The sequence below is a fragment of the Propithecus coquereli genome, unplaced genomic scaffold, assembly GCF_000956105.1.
Source record: "Propithecus coquereli isolate 6110/MARCELLA unplaced genomic scaffold, Pcoq_1.0 Scaffold27, whole genome shotgun sequence".
In the NCBI taxonomy this organism is placed as follows: domain Eukaryota; kingdom Metazoa; phylum Chordata; class Mammalia; order Primates; family Indriidae; genus Propithecus; species Propithecus coquereli.
Window position 1 is genome coordinate 5,556,014 of NW_012148285.1, and position 11,341 is coordinate 5,567,354.

General features: G+C 39.3%; 1 protein-coding gene across 7 annotated transcripts in view; it reads left to right on the forward strand.

Moving 5' to 3' along the window:
* RBFOX1 (RNA binding protein, fox-1 homolog (C. elegans) 1) overlaps nucleotides 1-11,341 on the forward strand; it is a 1,551,452-nt gene that overhangs the window by 1,446,216 nt on the left and 93,895 nt on the right. For all 7 annotated transcript variants that reach the window (XM_012647564.1, XM_012647568.1, XM_012647562.1 and 4 more), the window contains one exon: nucleotides 8,787-8,840. In XM_012647564.1, the coding sequence (XP_012503018.1) occupies nucleotides 8,787-8,840 (54 nt within the window). The remainder of the gene's footprint in view (nucleotides 1-8,786; nucleotides 8,841-11,341) is intronic.

The following is an 11,341-nucleotide window of genomic DNA, read 5'->3' on the forward strand; positions in this document are numbered from 1 at the left end:
ACACATGAAACATGAAAATATAGTTTTATTTACAAAAAAAAAAAAGATTTTTTAGAAAAATTAACAATTAATACCAATTTGATGTGGTGCTTGTTTTTCCATTCTTGTGATACTTCACTTGGTAGAATGGGCTCCACCTCTATGCAAGATAATGCAAGAGATGCCAGATCACCATTGTGTTTTGTGCACATGTAGTAGTAACATTCATTGGGTGTCCAGTGGGGCGGGGGAGGAGGGGATGGATATATTCACACCTAATGGGTACTAATGGGTACAGGGCCCATCATCTGGGGGCTGGACACGCTTGAAGCTCTGACTCCAGCAGGACAAAGGCAATATACATAACCTAAACATTTGTACCCGCGTAATATGCTGGAATAAAAAAATATTAAGAACAAGGAAAAATATATCTTGAACAACACCACCGCCAACCTGATTTCCTACCTCTCCCTCAGAGGAAGCCACCATTATAGATTGTTGTCTGTAGTTTTAATTTGCATTTTCATTTACATGTAGTAGGTATGTATTTATACTATTCACAGTGTTGTGTACATGTTTTTATATAAATAGTATCATGATGTACATGTCATTTTTAATTGTCTTTTATAAATCAATATAGAATTATTTCAATGTTAATACGTACAAATCAGACTAATTCTCTTTAGTGGTTACATAATATTCCATAAAATGGATCTATGGGTTTATTCAGAGCTTGAATACTAATTGTTCTGTAATTGTTTTTGTTTTACAGTTATAAATAATAATGTTAGCATTTGGTAGTTTTGTTTTTTCTCTTTCTTCTGCCAGTGGCTGTCAATTACACAAAGTCACTTTGTTCTTCATTTTAAAAAGGGAGCCATTAAACAGGGATATACTCTCAATATAGTAGGGCTCTAAGTTGAAAGACCACATGAATTATTTATTCTCCAGACCATTTTTCTCAGCTCCAGCAACCCAAGACATACCCTTAAATGGTAAAGACAATTTCCTCAAGACAATTTCCTCAACAAGCTTGAAATGCCCAGTGTTGAAATGAAGCAAACCTCTGATTTATATGACATGAAGCCTTTCTACTTGGATAAAAATAATAGCTCTGCAACTTGCCAGAGTTAATGCAGGATAACATCAACCTGACTATTGGGCATATTGTTTAATTATGAAGTTGCAACTGTGTGTGCATGTGAACGCACCCGTGTGCTTCCATGCCTATGCATAAGTGCTCACGTGTGCTGAGTGAGCAAATGAAGCAAGAAAAGCCAAGTGTTATTCCTTTAAGCGATATGTGTGCATATTTATTTTAAGGAAGGAGTTATTGATCAATGTCATACCCAGAGACTGAAAAGTAGACCTGTAAAATTTTTGAATGCAACTCAAAGCCCCTTCATAAATAGCCAACATTTCTGGGACACTATGTACACATTATGTGAAGCGTTTTAAATTCACTGGACCCAAATGAAGTCCTGCAAAGAAGACATAATTATCCCCATTTTAGAGTTGCAAAAACTGAGGCCAGATGAGATGAAATAATTAATGAAGCCTTTATTTTTTATCACAAAGTGACAAAATCTTGTGGCCATGCCTGTGGTACCTATCAAGCATCAATTTTCCCCTTGTCATCTTGTTGAACTGCATTCAAATGGAAATTGGCTACAGTAACCAAAAAATTGTTGAATATGCAACCTGTGCTCCTGCCACATGTTGGCATAAACATCCCAGGTCTCATTGCCACGTAGCCATGCATTCTTAGTTTCCAGGAATAAATCGTGTGGGTCTCTTGTCCAGATACCTACAAGGGGGCCCTCAGGATTATTCCTGCCACACATGCTGAGTATGGCACCCAAGGGGTAGATGGACAATCACAGTATAACTGATTGAAAAAACAATTGTGAATCCTAGTTATATAAAAGACTGTGGCTTCTATAGTGGGGATTATGGAGAATTTGGGTATTCAGAGAAAAATAGTTCCCCAAGCTTTTCCAAATTTTAACTCATCAGTATCACCACTACAAATAAAATTTCCCATAAATTGCAATATGATGTAACTGGAAAAGTATGGAGCCCTTTCAAATCCTTAACAAGAGGGTATAGTGATGGGAAAAAAAAAAAAAGGATAAATCAGGACCAATAAAGTCACATTGAAATGAGAAAATTAAGCAATTGGTGAGGTTCACTCATTAGCTGTGTAATTCATTCTCACAAAGCATAGAAATCATGCTTCAGCAAAATTATGAATTACCAGAGTCATCAAATTTTGAGGTCATCTCCAAATGGCGAAATATAGCTATCAGTGCCAGCATCACATTCATGCATTGCTTCAATCGTGTATCCAACAAAAGTTTTAGCAGCTGCAGGGTTTCCAGTGATGAATAAAACTCAGCCCTAAATGCGATGAGATTCTTGTCTAGAAGCTTCTACCATAGAGGACTTCACTTAATAACATCATAGAAGATGTGGATCCCTTCCCACAACATTTAAACATGGACATAAGCAAAAGCTGTAGAATGAAATATAGGCTTCTGGATATTCTACCTGTCAGAAAGCTCCACAAAGAGGGAATTGGGCTGTTTCTCTATTGCAGTTTCTCCCAGGAACACCTACCCACACAGAGAGGCTGGAGTGTGCTGCGTTCATTAGAAATCAAATGGTGCAACAGATATGCAAAACAAGTCGAGTTCTGAATTTTCAGGGATTCCTGGATGTTGGGGAAGCGTGCATGTTCAATGTGGTTCTTTCATTTTCTTAGAGATCTTAGGAAGGATGAAAACTGGACAAAAATATCCAAGAGTCTAGAGAGAGGTAGACATGTTCCCCATATCAGCTCTGTCTGGTTGAACTATAGGCAAGTTGTTTAAACTTTCCATATCACTTCTCTCAAATGAAAACTGTACTTATAGCAGGACCTACATCATAAGTATTTGTAAAAATTATGGGAGATAAAGTACTAAACACAATACTTGTATACAAAGTGCCTTAAAAGTTTTACTACTATTGGTAGCATAATATTATTTAATTACACAATAATCTCAGCATTAATTAGTCATGTTGTTCTTTTTTTTTGGTGTTGTAGATAGTGAGTTGAATTTCCTGATAGACACTAGTTTAAAGATCAAATATTCAGATACTAACAAGGGCTGAGCAGGTAAAATAGGAAATCAGAGAGAGTCTGAGAAACTGTCCTTTTGGACTGTCCTTTGTTTTCATACTGGGTAAAGCAGAATATTTTTCTACTAGAAGGAAAAATAGCACAGAATTTCAACAAAAGATTGGAGCCATTTGGCCTCCCAGCCAGACATGCTGTAGGGGGCAGTGTTGAGTGTGACTAACTGGAGAGTTGAATGCAGTAGCCCCTGGTCAGCTCCAATAAATCTGTCTATGGGGAATTCTTAACTAAAATTCGCCATTTCTACCAATGTTTCAAGAGAACCAGAAATCCTATATTTTTAGATGAAATCTAAATACTGGCAATGAATACATGCTGCTTAAAAAATACTGAGTGAACCAAAACAGAACACATCTGTAGATGGTGTGCAACTAGCTTCTTTTGTTGTTGTTGTCATTTGGACATTGCCTCCTGCACCATTTCAGCTACCTTGTCTCTGGCGTCCTTAGTACACATCTTCAGAAAGCGTTTACAGGTAGTTTTTGAAACCCCTGTAGTGTGTGTTTCTGTGACATATAGCCCGGTGGAGCCCTAGAGAAGACATGTGCTGAGTTTTTTGTGTGCACATTGAGATTTGCCTTTTAACACCCAATGCAGCGATAGTTAACACTGGGGACCTCGGCCAGCATTTTTCTGAAGAGGGTTGGCATATGACTTTTGACAAGCTAAATTTGGGGAGAGGAGTGCTGACTCGGATGCAGCCCCTGGAGGCTCAGCCACAGAGGGGTCTCTCCAAACTGCTCATGTGTCGAATACAGAGCAAGACCCCAATGTGTCTGGTCTCTGGTCCATTGCCTTGTTGTGCGGAGGGGCCCTGGGAGGCTCAGAGCAGTGGGCTTTATCAGCTGTTCTCCTTTTGTTGTAAGCCTCATTGTTCGGTTTAATGTCCTTGATCAAAATCTCTGAATTTGCAAGGCCTGGGGACGTACACAAACTGCCTAAGAAATTAAAAATGGAATCATTTTGTTCGTCTTCCTGACAGTGCAGGCGCTTATCTCCAACGGGTTTATCCCAAGGGTCTCTTCCAGGTACTAGAAGGAGTCCCAGGGACTGTGGGCATATTTGCATGTGATTTGCATACATCTGCATAAGCCTGCGTGAGCTCTGCAAGTCTGAGCAGAGGTGATTTTCAAGGGCTGGATTCTAGACCAAATGGACCTAACATTTCATCCAACACCTACAGAATACACATTCTTCTCATCAGCACAGGGAACATTCTCCAGGATAGACCATATGTTAGGCCACAAAACAAATCTTAACAAATTAAAAAACTGAAATCATATCAAGTATCTTCTCAAACCATGATGGAATAAAACTAGAAATCAATAATAAGAGGAACTTTGGAAACTGCACAAACACACGGAAGTTAAACAACCTACTTCTGAACTACCATTGGGTCGATGAAGAAATTAAGAAGGAAATAAAAATTTCTTGAAACAAATGAAAATGAAAACACAGCATACTGAAACCTATGGGAAAGCAGTGCTAAGAAGGAAATTTATAGCAATAAACACCTACACCAAAAAAGTGGAAAGATTTCAAACAAACAACCTGGAAGATAGTCATCCTCGATGGGGTCCTCCTTCATTAGATGTGTAACGTACATAAGGAAGCAGGTGCTTGCAGGTTGGAAGGAGACACAATCCCAGCCAAAAAAGACTTAATCCATTAGAAAAGTTTCTATATTCTTTTAGAGTAAAACCAAGGAAATGTTTATGAAGTGCCTACTCTTTTCCAAACACAAGTTTAGGTGTTGGAAAATTCATGCTGGACAGCAATCTTGTCCCCTTTACCATTAATTTTAACGAAGGAAGATGGCTATATAAAACAATTAAGAGCAAGCAAAGAAAGAAAGAAATATCAAACCAAATAGCATTAACAGCTATGCAGAAAATAAAACTGGGAATGGAATCAAAGAGCAATTCTAAGATGAGGTGGGGAAGGGACATTAAGTAGCATGTTCTGAGAAAACACCGGAGACCTAAATAACATCAAGTCAACTTTGCGAAGAGCTGGGGAGAGTTTTCGAAGCAGAGGGAACAGTAGAAACAAAAAATCCTTATATAGAATAATCTCGGGAGGTTTAATACAGATGAAAAGGCCAGTGTCACTGTAAACAGAAGGCGACAATGCCACAGAATAAACGGACAAGGGTTAGATTGTGAGGGCTGTAGACCAGGGTAAGGGATGCGTGTGTATCGGAAGCTCAGAAGGAAGCTACTGGACTCTGAGTAGCAGGATGATATATCTGATTTTCTTCTTAAAAATTGCTTTGTCCACTATGAATAGATTGGAAGAGGGTTGGGGGGAAGGGGAGGAGGAGTAAGAGGAGATGATGAGAGTTAGGGTATTTCTCTTCTGGAACTTCTCCAAGCAGAGAGAGAAGTGCCTTAGTCTGGGATGGCGGCAGTGGAGAAGGAGGGAAGAACTTTTCAAAGTTTAACCAACAGGATTTTCTAATGGGTTGCACATGGGGTATGGGGGTAAGGGAATAGTCAAGGAACTATGGATCAAGAATTTTATTTTGAGCAATCAAGTAGATGGGGATACTGTTTGCTGCAGGGGGAAGATTGGTGAAGGACAAGTTTCAGGAGAGAAAGGAAAGTAGAAATTGGGTTTCCAAGCTTGCTGCATGGTTCAGAAAGGCCTTTAGTCCCCTGCAGTGGGAGTGGGACAGCCTAGTTTAGGAGACAGGATCAGGGATGGGAAGCAGGGCGATGCCGGCATGATGTTCCCATGATGACCCTAGCGGTCCCATTTCATTTTGCAGCTCACAGATTCCCTGTGGGTTTCTTATAGAGGAGACCTTATCAATTACCTCTCTCAATGAATACTTGCAGACAGGAGATGGCATGGATCTCCTGAGGAGCCAGAGTGTCATTTAATTTCTATTATTTTTATATTGAGTGAAAGTTTTCCATGGGCAGACTTGGAAAACTAGTAGATAATGGGCAGGTAGACAGATGGGTAAATAGATAAACAGTAGATGGTAGACAGATGATAGGAGTGTTGATAGATAGGTGGATGTATGGATTTAGATAGGTAGTAAATGACAGATGGACAGGCAGGTGATAGGTAGCTAGACAGACAGACAGGTGAGAGAGACGGACAGTAGATGGTGTATAGATAGATAATAGGTAGGTAGATAGGTAGGTAGGTAGATAGCTAGATTTCTTGACCCCAAATGAGGAAGATAAAGGCAGATGGGAGAAACATAATTTCTAGCCGGTCTTAGATGCCTCTGAGAAACCTGGGTGTTTTTTTTTTTTTTTTTTTTTTTGAGAAAATGAAAGGTCGTTGGCATAAATTAGATAGGGGCACATTCAGCAAATAGCATGTCCTAGCCTTGTATATAACAGTAAGTATTTAAGAAGGTAATAAGGATATATACAAAAAACAACATCTGGGTTGAAAAGTGTGAAATAAACACCATCTCCATTACTAAGAAAAGATAGGAGTCTAACCAGGGTATAAGATGGGGAACAGATAGAAGAGGAAGGGGTGTGATAACTCAATAATTATTGGTTTAATATGACTCTATATATTCAGTTCACAAGTTCTAGGTTTCTGTGAAAGACTAGAAAGGCAGAGAATATTTACTATTTCTGAAGCTTTATTTTCAAGTGGTTTGCTCTGTTTTTTCTTAGACTCCAAATTACTTGAAATGTGGACGTTAGTTCCCATGTCCTCAGGAATTGGGCATTTTCTTTTTTAGGAAGCTGTGGAATTTTAGTTAGTCAAATGGAAGTCATTTTCTACATTCATAAAATATATATTCTGAAATGTTTGGGATAATTTTTATTTTTCTATCACTATAGAAATTCCTATAAGGCAAGATATGGTTAATACAAGAGAAGAAGGTGTCAGTATGAAGTTTCAGAAACTCGTGGGGCAATAAGTCTCAGAATTTTATGTGTTTTCCTGTAGACCTAAAAAACGGGGCCAAGGAATTACCGATTAACATGCCTCCCACATAATCCAAGTACAACATTTGAAAAACCCTAAACTAAGATCATCCTGGGGGCTATAAACCACCTAGCTTATGCAAGTTAGAATTGAAATTTTTTAGAAAAAAAAAAAATCCTTAGAAAGTTCTAGAAAGTTCTGAATCTTACTGATCCTAAGGCCTATCTTTTGAGATATTGAGCCTCTTTCTTCCTTAGTGAATTCTAGGAATACCTCTTAGCTGTTCTCAGAGACATGTCACTTAGGATCGGGCAGGAAGTCACACCTCATCCTTCTGGGAAAACTTCAGGGAGTTCTCATTGTCAGAAATACCTTCCCTCACATCCAGACTTTTACTGTTGCCTTTTCTCAGAAACATTTATTGAAAGACCTTTGGTATTTGACCCTCTGCCCAAGGACCCAGGCAGGACAATACACCTGCCCTCCTCTTTCTTGTAAAAATTGTGTAATGCTATGGTCCCCAACCCTTGGGTCATGGACTGGGCCACACAGGAGGAGGTGAGCATATGAAGCTTCGTCTGTATTTACAGCCACTCCCCATCAATCACATCGCTGCATAAGCTCCACCTCCTGTCAGATCAGCGGCACATTAGATTGTCACAGGAGTGCAAACCCTACTGTAAACTGTGCATGTGAGCAGTCTAGGTTGTGTACTCCTTATGAGACTCTAATGCCTGATGATCTGAGGTGCAGCTGAGGCAGTGATGCATTCCCCCCCCAACCCCTGGTCCATGGAAAAATTGTCTTCCATGAAACTGGTCCCTGGTGCCAAAAAGGTTGGGGACCACTGCAGATGTTTCCATAAAGACTTACCAATAAGAGAAGGAAACAATCACATCACCCTTAAACTGTGATCATTCGCTAGAGGTTGTTCCCTAAATAATGCCCATCTGTAGCATGCTGCCTGATTTGTGAATTTCTTGTATGCTCTTTTTTGGAGTAAAAATTTCTAAAGGGCCTGGACTCATTTTACAGAAAACTCTCCATCCAGAACATTTGGAAAATTACAGGATTCTATTAATCTTATATACAGGTTATTTGAAAGTTACCTTAGATATCATGCATTGATTAAGATTTTTTTATGGTTCTTGAATACATTAAAATGTATTCCACACTAAATCTCTAGGGCATAATATATAATTTTCTTTGGTATTCAAAAAGTGCTTTGGAATTCTCTAGTATTTCAGGGTCATAATTAGGAATGACAATTTTTAGAGTATGTTTGCTGCAAAAAATTTTGTTTATGCAAGCTTTCAAGTGTTTGTGAACTTAAAGGGACATGATGGGTCATTTAGCAGTGATATATGAAATAAGATAAAAATGGAAATTATTATAATGGCTCTAAAATATATTTATATGGTAGAAAATTAATTACCACGTCTTTTCAAAAGGTTCACCTGTAGCTGGTCAGTAGTTTCCATTCCATTAACTTGCATTGGCAAAAAATCAAAGAGGGGCATAAATCCATTTTTATGTGTCATTTTCAAATATTTTTATGCATGCCCAAACTGCATGTACTGTACATTTTAAAATACAAAAAAAAAAAAAAAACCCCACAGAAAATAAAATACTTTAGCTCGTTTTATTTGCAGTTAGTTTGCAATGATTATAAGTTGTTGAATCAAACGTGATAATAATGTTTTTGTATATTTGTTTTAAGGCTGGAAATTGAATCCAGTTGTGGGTGCAGTCTACAGTCCTGAATTCTATGCAGGTAACGAGTTTCTCTTTGCACGACGTCTTTTTGGTCTTTCCTAAATGTGCTTTGCCTGCTGAGAAAGAATGGGTTTTGTAAAATAATCTGAACCAAGTGAATTCCTATCCTAACAAGTTCTGAATGATTTCTTTGGGCAAAACCAAGAATGTTTAAAACACTTTAAAATTTAAAGGGGAATCGTGTAAGTTATGTTGCGGGATAAGCGTGGAGCCACCGCTCCCTGTGACATTTCACATTGATTTTGCCTTAAAAAAGCATTGAGACTTTGTTCAATAGCCTATTGAACAAATGGAGAGCTGTTCATGCCCATTTTATTTCAGTGTGCCTGAATGTGTCTTTTAGCCATACATTTCCATTTGGGGTTGCATTTTCTTTTTCATGGCAAAGCAGAGAGTTGGCTTAATTATTTTACATTAATGTGGCAGTGATTTGGAATTGCCAAAAGAAGGCCTGTTTAGAAAACTAAAAAAAATTAAGTTGTCTTTCGTTCTCCATTAATTAATTTCCCTTAGCAATCCCATTTCTCTCTACTTTGCCTTCAGGGATATGTCTCTCTCCTCACCCTTCCCTGCCTAAGCTCCAGCTACCCCTAAACTGGGAAATCCACTCTTAGAAAAAAACTCGGTCACCAAATTTTGGTAGAGTGTGACCCAGAAGTGACAGTGGCTGAGATTTCACGTTTTGACATCCTGAGCCTGGCCTGTCACTACTGCCTGTGTCTCCTTGCTCGTTATCAAAGCTGCATTGAACACCTAGACCCTTAGCAGGAGATTTGCCACATGGGTATAGAAAAGGAGTCGTTCTTTGATGTGGCTCTTGCTTTTAAGTAAGGAGAAATAAATAGCCAGTTGATCTAGAGCCGCTCACTTAGTGACCTCTTGACAGTAAGTCGCATCCCTTGCTTTGTTTCTTCCTAGGATGCCTGACTTTTGTCATTTTCCTGATACTAAGTATCAACCCTAGTAGATGAGAAAGATACTATCGACCCTCACAGATGAGAAAGATACTAAGTATCAACCCTAGTAGATGAGAAAGTTACTAAGTATCAACCCTCACAGATGAGAAAGGAACACAGGAAACTTAGCTTCTCTAGTACGGTAACCAAATTTTAATTTTGATAAAAATATTTTGGATTTGATAAATCAGAAGGAGCAATGGGATACCTGAGTTCTGGGTATCTGGCAGGCAATGTTTGTAGTCGTTCTTCACGTGAGAGTCTAATCAGGAGCCTGAGTTAAGTCCAGGGTTTCTATCACTGCAGAATAACTGTGTGGACTGTCATGGGAGTGGAGAGACTTAGCAATAAGGCTCTCCATCATTATATTGTGGATCCCACATCCTGACAGTACACACAGCAGAGTGAGGAACGTGGAAGCTGTACCCAGACAGCCCAGGTTCAAATCCTGGCTCCCCTACTCACCAGCAGTGTGACTCTGGGCAAGTTACTTAACCTCTCTGTGCCTCAGTTTCTTCATCTGTTAAATGGGGATGATGATAATAACAAAATCAAAGGTTTTTATTAGAATTCAATGGGTTAATATACGAAGAGTGTGTGGTTCCTAGCTAGCAGCATGTAAACGTTTGATAAATAAAAATGAATAAGTTAATGTTTTGCCTCTCTGCCGTGAAAGGAAAATGAGCTGAGAGCTGATTCTGCTGAATTGTGAGTGTACTGTAATATTAGACTAAGAGATGCTTTTCTTCATTCACGAGAGGACCAGTCCTTCGGTTTTCAGCATGTTCATTTAGTGGGGAGTTAAATGCTAGGATCAGGGACTGTGGCAGTCTGTTCAGGGGGCATATGGAACTAGAAGGTTTTGTTGGGGTACATTCTTATGAAAAGCTGCAAGGAAATGAAATCCCCCAAATGGGGAAAGAGAAAAGCCAGCTGGCAGCCTCCATGGTCCTGCAGGCATTGCCTATGAGGTGGAGTCCCAGACCACAGAAGTGGCAGATTCTCTGCGTGTGTGCATGGGCGTGTGCACACACCTGGGTGCGTGTTTTCTCCCCAAAATAATGGGAACAAGAAGCAAGACGTCTCCGTGTGGGGGGGTAGAGTGTAGATGTGTGGATTGTGGTAGAGAGAGAGGAAAGTGCCTTTTTCTGGTCCTGCGTGATAGAGTATACTTGCTGGGCATCTTGGCTCTCCCTGCCAGGGAAACACCAAATGTCTTCTTCAGTGTGCTTTTCAAAGCCACATGCATATCTGTGGGTGTCTAAGAGGACATGGCGACAGGGGAAACAGTTCGGATGGACTTATACATACAAGAATAAATTAATCTGCGTGACTTTTAGAGCATCACAGCAGCCATTCAGATTAGCCCAGGGCTCAGCCTCAGAAGTTAGACTATTAGGTTATAATAAGAGAGTAAGTTATAACAGTGGTTAGTATTTACTGGATACGTTCTATGGGCAAGACACTGTTCTAAGCACTTACATGAATTATTGTATTTCATCCTCATGGCAGTGTTCCATATGAGGAAATCAAAGTATAAAAT